This window comes from Triplophysa rosa, linkage group LG9 (genome assembly GCF_024868665.1).
Source record: "Triplophysa rosa linkage group LG9, Trosa_1v2, whole genome shotgun sequence".
Classification (NCBI taxonomy): Eukaryota; Metazoa; Chordata; class Actinopteri; order Cypriniformes; family Nemacheilidae; genus Triplophysa; species Triplophysa rosa.
The window spans coordinates 25,130,533-25,152,181 of NC_079898.1; the positions used below are offsets into that span (position 1 = coordinate 25,130,533).

The 21,649-nt window shown below is 39.2% G+C and overlaps 1 protein-coding gene across 7 annotated transcripts in view; it reads left to right on the forward strand.

Moving 5' to 3' along the window:
* LOC130559313 (spectrin beta chain, non-erythrocytic 1) overlaps positions 1–21,071 on the forward strand; it is a 47,790-nt gene extending 26,719 nt beyond the window's left edge. Inside the window, exons 20-35 of one of the 7 annotated variants that reach the window (XR_008963546.1) lie at positions 1,750–1,967; positions 2,388–2,571; positions 2,759–2,887; positions 3,010–3,324; positions 3,528–3,635; positions 7,458–9,230; positions 11,265–11,333; positions 12,732–12,806; positions 12,909–12,995; positions 13,128–13,219; positions 13,305–13,390; positions 13,490–13,753; positions 14,155–14,274; positions 14,667–15,171; positions 18,381–18,618; positions 18,812–21,071. Coding sequence is in view for 5 of the 7 variants with exons in the window: in XM_057342300.1 (XP_057198283.1) it covers positions 1,750–1,967; positions 2,388–2,571; positions 2,759–2,887; positions 3,010–3,324; positions 3,528–3,635; positions 7,458–9,230; positions 11,265–11,333; positions 12,732–12,806; positions 12,909–12,995; positions 13,128–13,219; positions 13,305–13,390; positions 13,490–13,753; positions 14,155–14,274; positions 14,667–14,902 (3,756 nt within the window). In the remaining 2 variants the exon portion in view is untranslated. The other 6 variants (XR_008963547.1, XM_057342300.1, XM_057342302.1 and 3 more) reach the window with 6 other exon arrangements.
* Positions 21,072–21,649: the final 578 nt, after the last annotated feature.

Below are 21,649 nucleotides of genomic sequence, written 5' to 3' on the forward strand. Positions count from 1 at the left end.
TAGAGCAAACGCACGCAGCTGTCCGAATCTAAAACCCTTAAGAAATGACCTAAGCGCTCGTACTAAAATAGTTTGAGTTTCATGCACAAGGCATCTGACAGATCTCGCAAGAGCGGCAACATTGATAGGCTTGATTCCTTTTTTTAGCGGCATTCATGATGTTCAGAAACAGTGTCGGCGTTGCATACATGCATGTAAAGCATAAGGCTTCTTTAATAGAGTCGAAGCATTAAAAGTGTAATTGCTGTCAAAACTGGCTTTGTTTGGAATGTCACAAATGTGCATATTGGAATAGCTTGCAAAAACGGAATGATTTGAAAGGTATGTTTATATTTAAGTTCAAATTTTAGGTTCGTAACACTCGTCTCAAACCAAACATGGTGGACATGCAGACTTTCTTGAATTCTGAGACAGTTTGTGACAATCAGAGAAGAAATAAAAGGTTGATATAATTATACTCCTAAACAAACAAACGAATGAATAAACCAATAAATACCAAGTTGAGCTAATGGTGGCATTTCACTCAAAATGATCAAGTTTGTGTTGTAAAATTGATTTCCAATTTGTGTTTATGTACTGCAACAGTAAAACATGGCTGTTGACTTCCGGCTGTTGTAACAATGCTTTCTTTTCCCATAAAGATGATCAGTTATATATGATTTTAAATAAATGTTAATCATTTTATTGTATTGTATAAACCCAAAGTATATACTGTATCACAAATTGCATCATTTAGTAAGTTACCACATATTGCGTTTTCCTTCAGTAATTTCAGCATATATTTTATGCTTCCTGCCGTTACAGAAGAAAAGTGCTTTCCTGGCCAAACGTTTTGGCAACCTCTGTTAATTCGAAGGGAATATTTACATAGTGCGCACACTACACAGTGCACACTCCAAAAACAGTGAGTAATATGTTAGTCTTAGAAGTACCAAACTAAAATAACTCCACTATCCGAGCTTTCTAACTTTCAATTGTACAGGCGTGATTCAGAACCGATGTCTGACTTTTGACAGATTGCAGATCCATGCAAGACAGGGGTTTTAAGCTATTTGACTCCAAGGTCCCCCATTGTGTTCAACAATATTCAAAGGCCCCCCTTCCACTCACAGAGCCTCAAAACGTCTACTTTTAGAGCTTAATGTTAACTGGAAAAATGGCCAAATAATAAGAAATATGTCTATTTTTTGTGTGTATTTCAATGCAAATTTAGTCTAGTTTTAATATATCGGTCACCTTGAGGCCCCCTTGGAAGTCAGCTGGGGGCCCTACCCCCCTGTTGAGAACCGCTGATGTATGTGATCATGAGAACCGCTGATGTATGTGATCAGTTTGAGTTCTTTGAGGTGTTAAAGGGACAGGTTCACCCATCGTTTACTCACCCTCGGGTTGTTCCAAACCTGTATAAATTTATTCAAACACAATGGAAGATATTTGGAAGAATGTCAGTAACCAAGCAGATCTCATCCACCATTTACTGCCATAGTAGGGAAAATCAACACTATGGGAGTCAATGGGGAATGAGATCTGTTTGGTTGCTGACATTCTTCCAAATATCTTCCATCGTGTTTTGCTAAACAAATACATTTATACAGGTTTGGAACAGCTGAGGGTGAGTAAATGATGACAGAAGTTTCATTTTTGGGTGAACTGTTTCTTTAATATAAACACAGTCCATCAAACAGATGGGCCAAAAATATTGAATCTGTCTTTTCGACCATTAACCATTGTTGTGATTTTTTCCTCCAGGCTGAATATGAGATGTTGAGGGAGCGGGTGGAGGTGATGGAGAGTCAGGCTGAGCGTCTGTCAGATGTTTGTCTGGAGAGAATGCGCGGTGTGAGCGCAGAGATGCAGTCCAGCCTGAACTCCTGGGATGAGCTCGGCAAGAGCGTGGCTGAAAACAGAAAGAGACTACTGCAGTTTGAGCATCTGCGCAGCTTCTTCAGGAATTACCTGGCCATGATGTATGTCAACAATAAACGTGAAATACCACCTTTGTTTATTTCATGAAGCATATTTCAAATGATATATTACACGATTTACATATTATTTGTACTGAATAAATAAATGTATAATGGTAATTGTTTTAATTGTAAAACAGTAAAGATTGGGGTAAAGCCCAGACATGAGTGATAGCATCTGTATTATTATGTTCCTATTTTGGGGTGACATGTGACCTGGAAATGCTTTCACAAGATTCACCCAGAAAGCTAATGTTTGTTTATTGATGGTTGACGTGTGCGTTTGTTAGCTATGTAAACTGTGTTCACATTGTGTTGTGTGTGTGTGTTTGAAGCAGCGTCTGGTAAGAATCATGTTGATCTGTGTGTGCTGGCCCGCAGCGCTGCTCTTCACCCTTCTGTTCTTCATCTTCTCTCTCACAGCTCTTGGACAGAAGACACCCGCTCCTGTATTTTCTCAGAGAGCGCTCGACGTCAGAGCCGAGAGAGCCGCCAGCCTCTGGTGGAAGTTCTGGATCAGCAGATAGAACAGAAGTTTGAGGAGTTTGATCGGCTTGTCCTGGATGGAAAGAAACTGTTTGACGCGGAGCATCATCTTAACAATATGGTTTGTTTGAAACATCTTTTAATTATTATTATTACATTTATTATTTCTTTTAATCATACCGTCAGTGAACTATTTTTTTTATTTAAAAAATATATATATATATTTTAAGAGAAACCTCTGAGAAATGTTTGTGGATTTACAGAACGCAAGAATGAATAAGTGGTTTGATTTCTTTTCTCCGGTGCAGATCGGCGAGAGGATGGAGGAGCTGAGGAGCATGCTGGGATGGATCCTGGTGCACTGGAGAGCTCAGAAAAATCAGCTGTTGACCAATAAGAAAGAAGGAGAAGCCCAGGCAGATGCCATCTATTCTGAGGTAGGACTCTTAAATGATTATCGAAGTATTTTATCAAACTTGTTATATTCCAAGTCTTCACACCGTACAGGGACAGACCCAAAGTTGTGTTTGATTTTCATGATGTCATCTGTGTCATTCAGCTGGAAACCTCACCTGAGCACTCTCAGAAGAGAATCGAGCAGGTGACATGTGCGCCCCCTGCTGATCCGGAGGAACGACTGCAGCACAGTGATGGGTACGAGGTGATGAAGAGTGTCAGTCCTAGAGGAAGTGATGTCATCGTTACCTCCGAGAGGCCTGATTCACCCTACCTGGTGCTGAAGGGACCGAGTCCTCCAGCTTTAGGGGGAACTGTCAACCTGATCCTCAGCTTCAGTAACTCGGGTGACACCCAACTACAGGTGCAGACGCCCGGCGGCGAGGAGGGCGCGCCAGAGCCCGAGCCTGTGCATCGGGTGAGAATAACTACACTTACAGATCAATCCGTTAAATAAGATCAAGAACAATAACAGGAACTTTTCTATCGCGTTTTCTGATTTTCCTCTTTTTTGTTGTTGTCATAAACACTTTGCTCTGGATGGACAGTTTTCTCTTGAGTTTTTCCCTCTCTTTCCTCGACTACATGTTTTTGTCTTATTTCTCTTACCGTCTCCTTCAGCCTGCTGAGTCTCACTCTTCTGCCCGTAAAAGCTTATGGAAACGCTGCCAGGGGCTTTTTGGTAGTTTAAAGCGAAAGAAAAAGTTTAATGGACACAGTGCAGAAGAGGTAAATACAGCGATGCTCGCTGGTCCTGCATGAGCAAACAGAAACGTGTTCATGTGCTCTTGCATGAGTTTTGCAGTGTTATAGACTAACTGTGACGTCCAAGAACATCAAACAACATCTCTGTCTTTTTATCATTATTAACATATTCTGAAACATCAGATTTAATGTTTTAGCTGCAGAGTTAATATAGCATTGATTTTAGTTTTATTCATATTTTAAATGAGCTCAATTTTTTACATGTTCATTTTAGTTAGTTTTAGCAATTTTGGTATATGCTTTTGTCATTATATAATTTATTTGTTTATTTTTTATGTTGCTATATAATAATAATAATTCATTTCTATTTTAATTTTTGTTTATTATTATAATTTTAGTGCGTTAAATTTATTTTTGAGGCAACATTTCAAATTTTCCTTTAGTTAAGTTTTCCCATAATATTTGATTTGATTTCAAAGTCTTCATTTTAGGAAACTAAAATAACCTTGTTTAGCAGGGCTAGTTTTTTTTTTTTTGCATTGTGGCATTGTTTTATGATAGTAAAAAACTGGCAAAAAAGGACATTTAAATGTTTAAGTATTTAGATTTTGTACTATGAAATTTATTTTTTTAATTATGGGTGTAACAATATGCTTGGTTCATGATTTGATACAATACACAATAATGTGTTCAGAGTTACGATACTTTCAGTATATTTTAAACAAAATAAAAAAAAGAACAGAAATTTGGATGACAAATTTATTTCAAATATATATTTACAATATTCAAAATAATTGTTTGTTCTATGTACAATTTGTACAGTTTGATTAAACCTTTAGTATGTACATGAATAAAAAGTGATTTTATCAAACTTTTTATTTTTTTAAAAGCTATACCTGATGATAGATCAAAGTTAAAACCACAAAAGCACAGGAAAACTAAATTAAAACAAAACAAAACAAAACAAAACATTACATACAGTATCTGTTGTCACACCCTTATAAAATAGTGTTAAATATTATCTTTATTCTTTACAGTGGGCATAACAGTAAGAAGAATTTGAAGTGAAAAACGATTTAATTTTCATAAGAATAGCACAAAGTAAAATATATTCATACTTCTAAAAAGTTATTTGGTGTTTGTATCTAATTTTGTGTAGAAATCTATCTTGTAGCTTGATCTTTCAGTCGCTCATGCAGGTGAATATGTAGTTGAGAAGTATTGTGGTAGTGCGCTGTTCCCACGAAACCTCTTTGTTCAGCGGTTGGAAACCCAAGAGAGTGAAAGTGTTGAGCATGATGGAAGAGGTCTTGCTGTGGTTTATGAGAGATGACAAACAGGTAACATGAAAGAATAACCGAGGAAATGAGCTCTTCAAATGATCTCATTCTGAACCGTCACTATATGAGACGTATCAGAGCAAAAGTCTCATTTTAAACGTTCCGATTGTTTACAAAAAAACTCTCTTTAGGAAGATTTGAAAGTAATTGCAATAATAATAAAGTGGGTGTGTTTTTTGGAGCGTTTACAGGACGTGTAAAAGTATAGTAGCCTTAAATGGATTTGCAGTATTCTCGGGTGTTTTATTGAGCCGTGAGGGCCTGTGAAATGTAAACTTTGGTCCGTAGTAAAAAGTATTTTGGAAATCGAGCCAGTTCTGTAAGTTTGAAGCGCTCGTGTCATCCGGTTGTATGTTCCAGTCGGGACATTCTCAAGGGATCTTTACATGATGGATTTTATGAGTAACGGGAGGATGGGAAATTGGCTGGCCATTGTCATATCTCCTCACATTTCTGATATCTGTCAGCGGGATTTTTTATTTCCTGCCCTTGCAAACTTTATGACTAGTGCCAGACAGCTTTAAACTTTGTATCGAGTTATGAGGAGGTGAGAGTTACATTCAGATGTGTTATTATTCACATAAAAGAGTGACTTTAAAAGACGATTACTCGGGCTGTTTAATCGTGATTAATCACATCCAAAATAAAAGTTTTTCTTTTTAAAGAGTTTACATAATATAATGTATGTCTGTGCACTGTGCATATTTATTTTGTATTTATAAACACATGCATATATTTAAGAAAAATACGAACGAATATATTATTTTTTAAAGTCTTAAAGATGAGGTAACTCTTTATCTCATATTAATCTTGAGTACCTATGGAGTAGTATTGCATATATGGTATCCTCGAAGAGTATTTAGTTTGACCACACCCCGGCGGAGTGAATCAAGCACAGGAACACTACGTCATACGTTCAACTTGTTTTTTGACAAGTTGACCTTGTTAAGCTGGAGAAGCCAGCACGTTTAGCAGCGTAAAGAAGTCAGAATGCGTGAAATAGCTTGTTACCCCACCTTTAAGATGTGCTGCAAAAGATCTGCTTCTCTCAGATATGCAGGATCGAAGAGTAAAAAGAAAGCAAACTAAAGAGAGGAGAGCTCTGGATTCATGATGCATATACTGTAAGTTGTGTTGAGTTTTGAAACGTCTCCCAGCAGGAGCGGGGGCTCTGGAGAAGCCCTCATGACATCACTGTGTGTGATTTATGATCTGGGGCAACACAAGATTAGTCACAGGGTGAAAGGTCAAACCATTACAGCTGTGTATGACGACATGTTTAAGAGCAGATGATTCTTATTAAAGCCTAAGAACAAAAATAGCGTGTGCTAGCATATCGAGTCATGCTAGAATGTTCTTTGTGAGTTTCATGTCGCTCTTATGTTTTATGAAAGGTTTCGCTGTCGCTCATTTTTATGGTTGGTCCAGAGGAAAATGCTATTGCTCAGATGTTGCTCTTTCAGAGCTCAGGAGATTGAAGAGTTCTCAGATTTGTTTCACTGCAGTATCAACTTAGTCTCCAATTTTTCTGGGAAAAAGACAATTGTTGAAATGCATGAAGCGTATGGATGTGTAAAATGAATGTGGATTGTAGAGGGAAAATCAATTCGATGAGAGTTCATATGGAGATCTTCAATAATAATGACTTTTGATCAAATCTGAGCTCAGACATTGTTGAGATCTTTTCTGAAACTCTTATGACAGAGATATTTGTGAGGTTTCTTCCTCTTTTTCTCAGGAGAAATATCTGAGACGCAGATGAGACTACAGTTTCCATCTTCTCCTTATTTGACCTCATTGATGTCTCTGAGAAATCATATTAAAGATTTTTCTTTCTTATGTGGGTTATGCTAAATCAAATCCTAGTCACTGAAGTTCTGCGTGTAATCCGCACCGTTTGCACTTCAGTCTTATTGCGAAAAAACGTGCATTGCATTACTCAGATGTGCATTCCGACAGCCTGACGTCCATGGTGAGGGAATGATGGTTCAGCGTTTTTATGCGTTATGGTTTGTATCATTGCAATCTGATGTCAACATTTATCTGTAACAAATGTGAAGCAACATGTGTCTGTGCTTTTGCTTATGTATGTCTTGCTTGAGCCGATGTTTCCAGAAGTGCTGTGGTCAGATACATTTACACAATCATTAATCGGTGATTTACACTGACCTCAAAAGTATTTGGACACTCAAGTGACACTTAAAAATGATTTATGAATTCATTAAAATAACAAATCATCCAAGCAAGCATAACGTTGTTCAAGACTCAAGTGTTGTGTACATTTAAGTTAATGATATGATTTTTTGTTGTCTAATGCATACAGTTTTATTGTGATTTCCAAACATTTTATTTGTATCAAATAACTAGCATGCTTTTTTTTGAGAACAGTCTGAAGGATGCTGTGCCTTTTACGTTCATGCATGCTTTCACACAGCTTTATTATTACACAATGTATCATCAAGTAGACAAAAGTGATTACATCTAAAATATTGTCTTTTTTCTTTAGGTAAGTACTTACTTGCATGTCACGGACAACAGCGTGGCGGTAGCTCCAGTATATGAGAGTATGACGCTGCCCAGAGACAAATCCCCGAGGCCGTCCTCCTCCTCCTCTTGTACCTTCCCATACTCCTCATCCTCCAACCAAGACGCCCTTAAACAGTCCAACAACTCCTCCATCCACCTGCTGCCAAAAAACACCAACATCTCCATCTTCAGCAGCCTGAAGAGAAAGAGCAAGAAGAGAAAGAAGAAGAAAGATGACCGTCGGCACACCATTCAGAGGATCATGGGAGAGGAGGAGGCGGGTCCGACGCCTGTTTGCGAACCAGCGGTGTATGAGACTTGGCCTCTGAAAGAAAGGAGAAAACGTAAAAATGCAAGGAAACCAAACAGTGACGGGGCGCAAGTCTTGGACTACATGAAGAACCCTTTGGAGAAAGACATCGACGCGGAGTCTTCCGGAGAGGTTGGGTCTCCAGTTCGCTGTGCGTTTGAAGATCCCAAAGTTTCCAGTCGAGGACATGTGAAGAACCACTGCAGATTCCTCTCCTTGGGTTCTGTCTTGAGCTTTGACCTTTCCAAGGATACGAGTCTCATTCCTAGCATTCAAGATGTCATCACAATCGGTCCCGCTGAGGGTAAAAAGACGAGCTGTGATCTGCAGGAGTCTCCGACAGCTCTGAGCACCTTCAAAATGGCCCGCTCGGTTCCGACATGTAAAGAGGAGCCCAAGCGCACATCTTCGGGTGAAATAATCCTGAGAATTGACTGTAAAGATGCTCGAAACATCAGCGTTGACACGGACGTCTCATTTACTGAAGATGAATTTCCTCCTCCCCCTTCTCCCGTCATTGAAGACATTTCTTTTGAAGGGACTGATATTCCAATGAATAGTCTGTGTGGGATCAGTAGAGTAACTCAAGAGGAGCAGTGTAGTTGGGATGCACATGAAACTCATCTTGAAAGTAAAGACTTCAATGTCAGTCCTCCAGACGATACCGCAAATCGATGCTCAACCACGGCAGAGATTCGCACCCTGCTCCACAAGCCGGCCAAGACCTCTCGTCCGGCGAGAGAGAGTCCCATCCCACTTCAAGCATCTCACGTGGTTCTCAACTTCAAAACCAACAGAAGGGAGGACTCGGTGGACTCTGGACACTCCAGCTCTGGAAGCTTCAAGTTGGACACCTCCGACTGTCCAGCGTCCAAGAAAATCGTTAAGCTCCCATCAATGGACACAAACATCTCCAGCGTGAAGAAGTTTGAGTGCTCCAAAGAGAACACGCCTTCTGTCGATGATCCGGTTCATCCTGACCACCAACAGTTTGAACAGGAGGAAGAGGAACTCGAGGACATCTGGAACAACACGAACGCCTACCGCCAAAGTGTTTGCTCTGATATCATGTATAGCGGCTACCAGACCTCCTCTCCAGACCAGCAGAGGGCACCCTCGCCCACAGAACAAGCAGCGCTCTTAAGAAAGCTGGCCACTGCGTCTGCACCCAACCTCCTTGTAGCCGAGTTCAGGTTGCCACAATCTGTCCAGCCGGTGGTGGGTTGTGGGACGCGGCAGAACTCGAAGGAAGAGACTTGCACTGCGGGAAGAAGAGACAGGAGGTCATGGGCTGCTTTTACTCAACAAGAGCAGGTTTATAAACAGGTGGCTGTCAATGAAACCGCTTCAGATCCTGTGAGACTGCCAGTTATAGAGCACCAGAATAAGTACATCTACCATTATAAAGAGGAGGAGGAGGAGGAGGAAGACGGGTTTGTGAAGGTGAGGTCTACATGTGTGTGCCCATGCTCTGTTTAACCCTGTTGAGTTATGGACTCATGTTGATGGTATTTAGGAGATGAGTGCACACCTCACATGTTGTTGTAGTTTAATAGGGAGCCGAGGAGATGAAGTATTTTTGTATGCAAAACCCGGAAGCGAGTTAGCATTTTAGGACTTCCAGTTCCATCGCTCCAAAGTTTTTTGGATGGGTTTTTGGTCAATCGCCCGAAATAAGGTCTGTGGTAAACAAAACCTCTAAATATTTTCACATTTTATTCTATGACATAAAACACACCAATTATAACCCGCTTGTGATTTTTTAAAGCCTTATAGTGTCTTTAAAACGGCGATTGCTAACAAGTTGCTAAAAGTGACCTCTTCCTTTGGCGGGGACGTTAGACGTCATCGCGAATATAAAGATCACAAATAATGCAACATGGGCATCTCTTAAAACGTAGATGCGGATTCATTCACAGAGTAATTACTTACCATTGAACACATTTTTCATAAAGTTTGAAAGAGTTGTCGGAGTATTGGTGCTGGTGATGTTGATATCGAGCGACCGTAGTGTAGTCTGTTGATGGCATGGTGTTAGTTTTTACTTCTGACAGTTGTATTTCGGCTTCAAAAGTAACAAATTAATTTGTTAATTTGTAAAGATTATCTTGATAGACAAAACGTGTAAACATCATAAACCTTTGGTAATCACAGAGTTTATTCTTGGCGATCTTCCAAAAGTCTATGGGGAAAATGCATAGGCTTTCGGTTGAGGGAACCAGCGCGGCGCTTACTTCCGGGTTAGCCTACAAAAACACCTCATCTCTGAGGTACTGGATAGGTAGAGCATTGTGTTCGCATCACAAAGATTATGTGTTCAAACCCCAGGGAACACATATATTGCTATAAAAATGTACAGCTTGAATGTCGCTTTATCTCATCTATTTATCTATTTTGGAAAAATCTACTGCTCTCTATCAGATGCATAAATGTAAAGTGTAAATGGAAGTACAAGTCATCGTGGAAAAAGCAAAGTGGCATAGGTCGTATTTGGGTGATTCTCAAACATGATCTTCTTAAAAACATTTGTATCAACAAATTCCCTTTATATTCAGTTAAAACAAGATATGACATATGACATGTTTCAAGTTCAAGTTATTTATTTATAAAGCACATTTAAGGATGGCCCAAGCCAACCAAAGTGCTGTACAATTGTCATAGCATAAGAAGAAAGAGAGAAAAAAAAATATATATAAACATATGAAAACATTTCAAAACTTTTACTGACAGTTTAACACAATAAAAAAAAAAGTTTTACAAAAAAGCGTTAAAAATTCTCATTACTGTAACCATTTAAGACTGTCAATCTCATAGCATGTTTTGATAAAAACAAGCGAAGCCATGATGCCTAAGCAAGTTTTTATTAATCATACATAAATTAATATTTTCATAGAATATTATACATGCAAAATTTCTTTAAATGTGGAAAACTACCTGCATCGACCTGTGTAATGAGAAGGGAAAAAGTCGTGTACACAGCGTGACAAGAGAATATTACGTTTTTAACTAGAAAAATATAAAGTAATTTGTTAACTTGCTAGCCAAGGTACTAGTAGATCAAACTTAATGTAAATATCTTTGTGTGTTTAAACGCTCTTTCAAAAACGTTACGGGTGATGAGAATATCAGTCCTGGACACTTCTTTCTTCCACTATTTCTTCATTTTTATTATACATGAATATTCTGTCAATCATTTTTTGTCATTTGAGAACATCTTGTAGAACATCCAATAGTTTTTTCACAATATTTTAATTTTACTCTGTTTAAATGACAACATATAATGCACTCAGACAAATCGGGAAGCGTACGGTTGCGAGAATTTCAGCAGAAAAAGCAATAAAAAATTATGTTTTGTCCAAGGTAGAGAACACAATGATCTTTATTATGTTTTCTGAACTGTGTAGCAGACAGATAGACATGCACATTTGGTCAGTTTTTGTTATAATTCAGGAATGTTTTGTCATGTGTGTTGAACAGGATCAGTCTGCGAGTCTTCTGTCTCTTCAGATGGCCTTAGAGGGATCTGCCAAAGACTCTGATATTCAGGTACATTTCAACTTTCTCCACAGAAGTTAACCATTTATTTCTACAATCAAAACATACTTTTTCATTTCTGATTATATTATACAGAAATGACCAAAAGTGATGTCTACTGAGCATATTTGGACAGTATTGGCTTTGAATGCCTCTTTAGATTAGATTTGGTTTGATTCAATCGAATCTGTCAAAATCTGAGGTGAACGATACATAATGTACAAACATTAAACTTTTATTGTTTTTTATTGGACAAAGTAATTGGGTAAAAAGGAGGAATCATGGGTTTTTATTAAAAAAATGCAAATATAAGAAAATAAAACATACATTGAATACAATTGCATCAATTAATAATATTTCTTGACCCTCTCTTGTGGTAATATTTTGTAGTCGTTATCCTGGGTCTTGACTCAAATTTGCCCAATTTTGGTCCGACCTCATTCCCAATTCTTCTCGAATCTGAACTTTGGTTTTTGCTCTGAGCAAAACTACACAGCATGGATACGTTTTTCAAACATCTTTAATATTATTTTTGAATGATACAGTCCATTTTCCTCTGTATAGATTAATACAGGGGCTCCCAAAGTAGGGCCACATCAACGCAAGGGGCGGCGTCACGAGATGATTTCCAGAAATCAATTCTTTTTTCATTATTAGAAATAGCGTATTTTATCCATAAGTGTAACAAAATATAAAAATATGAGTTGAATTCAAAATAAAACCATGCAAATAATAGCCATCAGCCTTTCGAATTTCCTTCCCCTCGATCGTGACCCCTGAGGATGTTAGACTGTTGTGTTCTTTTGTGTTGTTGTTATGCTCGTGTATGTATAGACCTGCATGTCCGCCGTTGCACGCGACGTTTGTATACTTTAATAAGATCATTTTGTGAAATGATCGAGAAGGTTTAATGATCAAATTACAAAGATCACACAGGTTGTACATTTTATAACTGATCATTACAAACAGCGGCAAAACGATAACTTGAAAGTGAAAATCTTGAAAACAACTCAGTTTACATTGGACTGGCGAAAAGTCATATACGGGTTTGGAGCAAAATGAAAGAAAAATGTAAATAACATTGAAAACAAATGATCTGTGCTCAATACTGTACAAGGTGTGCAAACTGACTGATATTTGACCATCTGTAGTAAGAGATCATGGTTTATGTACAACAACAAGTAAAGTAATGAGTAAATAGCTATAAAATAATATTACGTTAGACTGTGTTCTTTTGTGTCGTCATTATGCGCGTGTTTGGATAGACCTTATTAGCGCAGCGTTTGCATACTTTAACCACCTCCAATGATAGTGGGGGTCTCGAGTCTCTGGCGCTGTTATTTTGGGGGTCGTGGGCTGAAAAGTTTGGGAATTCCTGGATTAATATATAATATAATTTGTGTTTAATAGAATGAAAAGCAAGAACCGCCATCTATGGAGGGTACACTTGAACGAAAACAGAAACTGCAGTTGGGCGGAAAACGGGTAAATATGAAACGTGATAATTCACTTTACATGTCAGATGTTTGTTTGATGTTGTCCTTTTGATCCTGTTGATGGATGAAAAATATTGATTTGTTATTTCAGGCATCATGTAGGGGATGGAGCTCATATCACGCTGCCCTTTACAAAGGAACAATGTGTTTCTATCAGGACAGAAAAGATGCGCTGAAGGTAAGCTTGAGAAGATTACAGCCAGGTGTTCGTTCAGGGTTTGTATATCTGATGCGTGAAAAATGCATAAATTGTGTTTTAATTGTTATAATGTATGTGAGCTAGTCTAAGTGACTGTGTTTTGTGTGTCAGAGTTGCGTGACCAGTCTTCCTCTAAATCTGATCGGAGCCATGTGTGAGCCGTCACCAGAGTACACCAAAAAACCAAACTGCTTCTGTCTGAGGTGACTGACCATCATCTCCACACCATCTCTACTGTCCTGCATGTTTATCTCTAGACCAAAGAAATGACAAAAGCCTCTGTCACAGGTTGCGAGATGGATCTGAGTATCTCCTCAGTGCTTCTTCACGATTTATGATGCGGAAATGGATCTTGAGAATCCAAGAGCACGCTGGTATGATTCCATTATGCATTTATTACTCCGTCTGCCCGTTTAATAAACTGTGTTGACCACTTTTAATGAGCGTGAACATGATTTCTTCTCTCTTCTCAGCATCTGGAGTGAATATATCAGCACGTCACAATCCCTCGGCCGACGCCGCTCCGCTCAGATGTCCTCCTCAGACTGACAGCAGTCACTATACAGATGAATGTCAGTCTCCCGTGAGAAGTTACGTCACCTCTACGGTTCTAGCACAGAGTCAGTCCACCTCAGGGAGAAGTAAAGAAATCATCGTCCACGCCGGTGACGGTCTGCACATCCATCAGAGACATCAGGAGCTGTTGAGCACCTCATCTTCACATGCAGGACATTGTGGTAAGACTATTTGGTACAAAATGAATTGTGCAAAAATGTTCGATGATTAGAAATCGACACTAGAACTTACAAATGACGTACAAGGTGACCAGTTCCTATAAATGAGAATTTCCACTAATTGTCCGTCTTGTACAATAGCTACTAATTGCTGTGAAATTCTGTTGGGTTGTTTAAATCCGCATGCCCAATATGATCCACAAGAGGGCAGTAGTGCACAGCACAAGCACATCTGTTTGCTGTCAGCTGATTGTTATTTCTGGAGAATCATTTACATTGGCTTTCTACATTTCGTCATTTTCCATGCCGGTCACGTTATTTTCAAACGTCGCCTTTATTTATACAGTCCTGTGTGGACATGTGCGTTATAGAGGATGAAACTTGTTTCCGTTTTCTTTCTACAGAGGATGAGTTCAGGTCAAATGGACAGAGCCTTCATCATCAGAACCCCTCTGGTGTTCATTCATCATCCATCCTCCGGGGCTGGACCGGTGAAAAGAGACGCTCCCACTCCTTTACATCCGGTAAACAAACACAATCCCCACTGTACCGCTCAACATCCAAAGCTCTTATCTGTCTGATGTCACGCCGAAGCCAATGACACAAACTTCGGTTGTATTATTTTACATTTAACATTAAATTGTATAAAACATTTTTGGTCTTGACACATTTTTTTAAATAAAGCAAGCAATAGAACAAAAGACGACAAAAGAGAAAGGGTGAGGCTCCTAGGTTCTATTAACAGAAAAAATCGAGACAACTTCCAGGGCTTTTCTATCTCATACTTTTTTTTCCGCCTAAATCTAAAGTTAGTCTGTGTGGTTGAGACGGAGGCCGTTTCAAGTAAAATGATTAAAACCAGTTTTTAATGTGTTCAGTGTATATGATCTTTAAACACTGACGTCTCTTTCTACAGCCACATATCAGAGGATAAAGCCGGTGTTAGCGCCTCCTACAGGACGAGAGCAGGACAACAGCTCCAGTTATTCTGTCACTTTATTCATCCGAGATCGAGAGACGACATCAGCGATGGCCGAGCCGACCGGCGTCAGTCAGGATTCCTCCTCTGACGTTCCCCTGCTGAGCTACATGAGCCTCCCGCGACCACGAAACAAATCCGTCTTCAGGAAGTTCTTCGGGAAAAAGGAGTGACTCGAGACGTTTGTGGCTCGCAGCAGGCCGAAATAAACTCTGACCGTCATGTGCAGGACACACAAGTTACGAGCTTCTTAAAAAAGCTCGCGGATATTTATAGATCAGATCAGATGGCGAGAACCATTTCTTTTGAGAGTTTTCTTCGTGTTGCTAAACGTTTTGTGATGTTCACAGCTTCATTTCTCACTGTATGAGCCGGGAAAGAAATAAAGGAACAGTTCACCCCGAAAATGGGTTTCTCACCCTGTTCTTGTCATATGACGATGGTGAGTATTTCTGTCCAGCTCCATAATGAAATGTAAAAAAAATCATATTTGAAAAAGTTATTTAGTAAATCACACACTTTTATGACTTTTGTATGACCCGTTTTTCTATCATTGACAGAGTTTGTCCCCATTTACCCTCATTGTGTGGAAATGCACAGCGTGAAAAATCTCATTTTGTGTTTCACGGAGGAAAGTGAGTCGGGTTTCGAACAACGCAAGGGTGAATAAATGATGACAATGTTCAATTTTAGCCCCGTTGAAAAACCAGCATATGCTGGGTTAGGTAATGTTTCGATGCTGGTTTGACCAGCTTAATCCAGCTATGGACCAGCACATGACCAGTTTAAACCAGCATCAAAACATACCAAACCAGCATATGCTGGTTTTTTCAACAGGAAGGTGAACTGTTTCTTTAATCGCACCATTTTCTCAGCGTTTGGCAAAAAATGTTTCTAAATGGGTGAAGTTTGCTGTAATCATCTACTGATATGAGACGTTTGATATGTTCAGTGTGTCCAGCACATTCCACTTGAGGGTGTGTTTTGAATTCTTGTCTCTGTTTTTGTGTTTGGTGTGGATTGCGGTTGATGTTGATGGTTATCAGTTTCATTGTCTAGTCATTGTTTTAATTTTCCTGAGGTTATGGCACATATTATTTGTTGGCTTGTCATGTTTTCCGTTGTTTGAGTTTTGTTCATGTCTTTTTCGCGGAGGTCTTAAACGAACAGTTCACCCAAAAATGAAAAGTCTGTCGTTTGAGCCAATCGCCAGAGCCATAAAACCCACGTGACTCCATATTGACATTCATTGCAGTAGATGGAGGAAAAAATCTATTTCTTGCCGTCAAGGGGTCTTTGAAAGGTGAAACATTACTGTAATATAATATATTGAAGTCTTCTAAGCCCTGATTTGAAGTCATAGCATCCAAATCTCATTTGCATTTATAGACGCACTGTTGCATCTGAAGATATGTCGACCATTTTTATTTTTGGGTGAACTCTTCCTTTAATAATCCCAGACTTCTAAACACTATATGATTGCCACTTTCACAAACTAGAGATTCTTTCCATATTTATACTAATGCTGTGTTTTTGAAAAGAGTTTTTAATGCTTTTGTACTGTATGGGTCACTTGTATCAAACACAAGAAAACAATGATTTGAGATTGACGATACGTCTTTTTGACTGTTTTTACACGCAATATAAAACATTGTTGTGCAGATTTCCTGATGCCAGAACCTTTTACGACCGAGTTGATTTTTTCAGTTTGAGAAAACCGTTGTGGGTCATTACACTGCCTTTACGAAAAATCACAGATGAGATCAATAGTTTCTCTTAGACGTGAGATGAAATGGAGAGCAAGGGGAAACTTTCTCCTGAGAAGAAAAAAAAGAGTCACAAAAGTCGCTGTCATTGGAGTTTCAGATGAGATGTCGCAAACTGAGCTCAGATTTGTCAAGTCTACAATCAAAACTCAATATTATTGAAGATCTCAGTCATTTCTCATCAAATTTACCCAGATCCAGATTATTTTACCTCTCCAATCTACATTCATTTTGTCAGGAGTGGTTATGATTTTTGTTGGTTTTATTGAGTGTCATTGAATTACAGCACATGTAGAAAACTGAGATCCAGTTCGACTCGAAGGCCTCACGCCTGCTATAAATCAATGACTGCAACGGTGAAGAAATGAGCTGCTTGTGTTTGATGTTTGTTTTAATGATCCAGAAGTCACGATCACCTCCAGATGACTTTCTCTGCCTCTCAGATGGGATTTGTGAAGCGCTGATACAGCAAGTGAAGATAAACTTCCATAATAATCTTTAAAGCCCAGAGGAGGAGATCTGAGCTGAAATCCTGCGGGGTTCATGCTTTTGCATATGAAAAGCTGTTAGCACTGGAAGCGAGATGCTCCTCCAATCCCTTTAAGCTTTCAAAGAGTCTGTGCATGCAGAATTGGTGGATGTTTCGTGTTGAAGAGATAATAAGATGCTGTACAGTCGCCACTCAGAACTAACCGAGGCAAAACAAAAAGAGAATCCGTGATAAATCCTAACGCTCCGGACCAGCTTAAATTCAGAGAGCTGATGCCAGGGGCACACAAAAGTGTGCTAAACAATGGCATGCACCGCATGGTCCGTGTAGGATTAGTATGAGTGAAGTACTCGAAATGTGCCGAGTCCTGAGGGACAGACAGATTTATTACGACTGCGACGTCCCAACATCTTATTTCTGGAGGTCTGTGTTCATGCAAAGTTCATGCTATTAATGCAGAATCTTTAATAGTACATAATTTGTTTTTATATTATTATATTGTATGCGTAAGCTAAGAAATAATCAAATTAGCTGTAAAAGTGATTTCAACATTAAATCTTAGTAAAGATTTGCTGTAACTTAATGCAAGTAATGTACAAACATGCTGGTACAAACATGACTTATCGATCACGTCATTTTGACAGATCTTATTCACAAGACTGAGTGCACATTGATTTTTTTCTTGAGGTTGGACGTGTGATGTGATGGACCGTTGACAGTGATGAAGGGTACGGGGTGACCTCTGTGATTTGAGCACTGGAGGTGACACGTTTGGCTCACCATCGACCATTCACACTATTCAGTCCACCAGAACATTCGGAGAGAGAAAGAACCGATTGTTCACTTTCATTGGCGTAATTGACCCGTGACTCGACCCGGTGACGTTTTGAAACACATTTATCAATGTCATGAATGTGACACACGGAGCCGTTAGAGAAAGACCACCAGAAGAACTGTACTGTATGTGGAGAGCAGAGATCAGGTCATGTGCATGCCAAAATCTCCTAAAGAGCATTTTACTTTTTGATATCTTGGTGAATTGTTGAGATCTGTTGAGGAAAAAACAATTTCTTCTAATTTCTGTAGACACTGTAAAAAATCCTGTAAAAAACGGAAACATACTGTAAAATAACAGTGCTTTCCATGGTTCTCTTGTAAATTGCAGTCTTTTTCTGTAATTTGACAGTTTTTGATTGTATTTCAAAAATATGTGAAAAGGCTGTAAAAAACAGCAAAATTCTGTAAAATTGCAGCTTTTTTTGCGGCGAAGCATTTGGGATATTAAAGAGTTCTCCTGCACTGTTAGAGAACTACAGACCGGTATCCCTCCTCCCCTTCATTGCTAAAATTCTTGAACGTGTGGTATGTAACCAGCTCTCATCCTTTCTCACCCAGAACAACCTCCTGGACAGCAACCAGTCTGGTTTCAAGAGCGGTCATTCCACTGAGACTGCACTGCTCTCTGTCATTGAAGCCCTGAGACTGGCAAGAGCCGCCTCAAACTCATCTGTACTCAACCTACTGGATCTATCTGCCTCCTTTGACACCGTTAACCACCACATACTCCTGTCGACCCTCAAGGCTATGGGTGTCTCTGGAGTGGTGCTACAATGGTTCAGGTCTTACCTCACAGGTAGGTCATTTAGAGTATCCTGGAGAGGAGAGGTCTCTGAGTCCCAACATCTGGACACAGGGGTGCCTCAGGGCTCAGTGCTTGGGCCGTTGCTATTTTCTATATACATGACATCCCTAGGCTCTGTCATTCGGAAACATTGCTTTTCTATCACTGCTATGCGGATGACACACAACTCCACCTGTCAATTCAGCCTGACGATCCGACTGTTTCTGCACGCATTTCAGCATGCCTAGCCGACATCTCGCTCTGGATGAACGACCATCACCTGCAGCTGAACCTTGCTAAAACAGAACTGCTTGTAATCCCGGCCGACACAAAGATTCATCACAACTTCTCCATTCAACTGGGCTCATCAACCATTACATCTTCCAGAACGGCCAGAAACCTGGGAGTGGTGATCGACGATCGTCTTAACTTCACTGATCAGGTTGCCAGCACCACCCGGTCCTGTAGATTCATCCTCTACAATATTAGGAAAATTAGACCTTTCCTATCCGAGCATGCTACGCAGGTCCTAGTCCAGGCTCTTGTTCTGTCCAGACTGGACTACTGCAATGCGCTACTGGCTGGATTTCCAGCTTGCACAACCAAACCTCTACAGATGATCCAGAATGCAGCGGCAAGAGTGGTCTTCAATGAACCGAAGAGAGCGCACGTCACTCCTCTCTTCATTAAGTTACATTGGCTCCCTATAGCGCTCGAATCAAATTCAAGACTCTGCTCCTGGCCTACAAGACCACCACTGATTTGGCACCCCCTTACCTTCACTCGCTAATGCAGACTTATATACCCGCCAGATCCCTACGCTCTGCAAACGAACAACGTCTTGTGGGTGCCATCCCAAAAAGGTAAAAAATCACTCTCACGTACCTTCTCGGGATCGGTTCCACATTTATGGAATGATCTGCCCGCTGCAACAAGATCAGCAGATTCTGTAGCCATCTTTAAGAACCGTCTGAAAACACATCTCTTCTGTCAACACCTGACCGATCAGTTCTGACTTCTATCTCTTTTCTACTCCTTCAAAAAAACCTTATCTCTATATACTGTGGTAGACGAGACCAGTTTTCTTTTACTGCACTTATGCTTTTTGTTGTCCTTATGTTGTTCCAATTGCTTCCATTGTTTCCCTCATCTGTAAGTCGCTTTGGATAAAAGAGTCTGCTAAATGACTAAATGTAAATGTAAAAATGACTAAATGTGTGATTTGTCATGAGCCCAGACAAATGATGTGTTGTATGAGAAACTCTGAGCTCAGCAGTTCTGTCTCACTGCTGACTTTGTTTCTGCTGAAAATCTGTTTTTAATGTATTAAGGCAACTTAATACATCACATTGTTTGTACGTGTTGTAAATGAAGTGAAAGCCAACTTTCAAAAGATTCCTCTTTTAATGTTCATATGTTCTTGTTTTCTGGCTCTGAGATAAAGGATGTGACCCCGTGTCATGGGAATTTCTCTTTCCAAATGTGTCCCCAAGGGCCGTCTCCTGGTAATAATAATCCCTGGTGTTATTGTCAGCCCTGACCATCAGCCTCAGGTCATGACCTCTCTCAGTATTCATAGATCCTGTTCCTGGGCAATGGGGATGAGTTTGTAAAATGGAAGAGAGAGAGTTGGAAATGACCTGAGATGAATGACACCCTTGGGCTGAATATCTGCCTTCATCTCTGTCCTCTACACATGAGTTTCATGATGAACAACAAAAGCTCTTTGTTAAAGCTGTAACATATAAATATTACATGTTTAAAACTATTTAAACTCAATGGGCAGCATGTGTAATGCATAGTGGAATTCTACACTGTAAAAAAACCCGTGTTTTTACAGAATTTTTCAGCAATTTTTTTACAGATTTTCAGTCTTATGTATTTTTGAAATGAAGAAATGACAGAAAAATTTAGGAAAAGAAATGAAAAAAAGTTTTTACAGTTTATTTCTGGCGCCCCAGCTGCCAGAACATTTCTGTTTTTTTTAAAAAAAACAGGATTTTATTTTTTACAGTTTATTTTTGAAATACGTCAAAAACTGTGAAATTACAGAAAAAGACAGCAAATTTATAAGAAAAGTGGGGAAAACTATTTATATATCCTTACTGTAATTTTACAGGGCAAAAATATTACTTAACGGTGTATTTCTGTCACTTCAGCTGATTTTTTAAATACATTTTTTAAAGTGTATTTACTGCAAAATAATCCAGACAGTTTAAATGCAAAATGATTGACCATATATAGAAAACATCTGTGTAGGTGTTAACAAGATGGTCACCAAATGAACTTTGTTTGGTCTTCTTTTACGGATTTACCTGCTCATAACATGATTTAAGAAGATAACAGACCATGTTAGTAACACACCTCATGTTAACAAATAATGCTTAAATCTAGTTTGTGTGTATTTGTGTATAGTTTATCCCAGTAATGTCTTATATTCCCCCACATGGATGTTTATTGTAAGTGCATGTGAGATAAACTGAAATATTCATAATCTTACATCTTTAATGTATTGATTTTATACATTTGTTGCGTGTGTATGGAGTGCGTCTGGACTCATGGTCAGGTGTCTGAAATCAAGATGAATGTGTGTTTGTTTGGTCTCTAGTTATTTGTGCTGTGATGTGCGGTCTTCATCAGCAGCTTTGATCCGTCACGCTTCAAAGATGAAACCTTACACGTCTGGTTTTCAAGGATGTCATGATGGAAACTCTGCTTGAGTCACCGCTGTATTTCAAAAGGGATATTCTGTTCGTGTGTGCAGTGTTATATCTTTGTTCTAAAAACTTTTATGGCCACTTGTTTCTGCAGATTTGTGTAGCTAGTAAAGCTCAATTTCATGCCTTCTTCATTCTCAACGTTAACACGGGACACTTTAGAATGCAGTGCCACAAACTTTTCTGTAGTCTTTTACAGTCGTTTTTTACATGTGGCGAAATTCAAAAATGTAAACGTACTGTCATGGTGTATTTGGCACACTAAATTTCAATCCAAAATGTTCACTCAAATTGATTGCCAGTTTATATTAAGCCTTTCTTTTTTT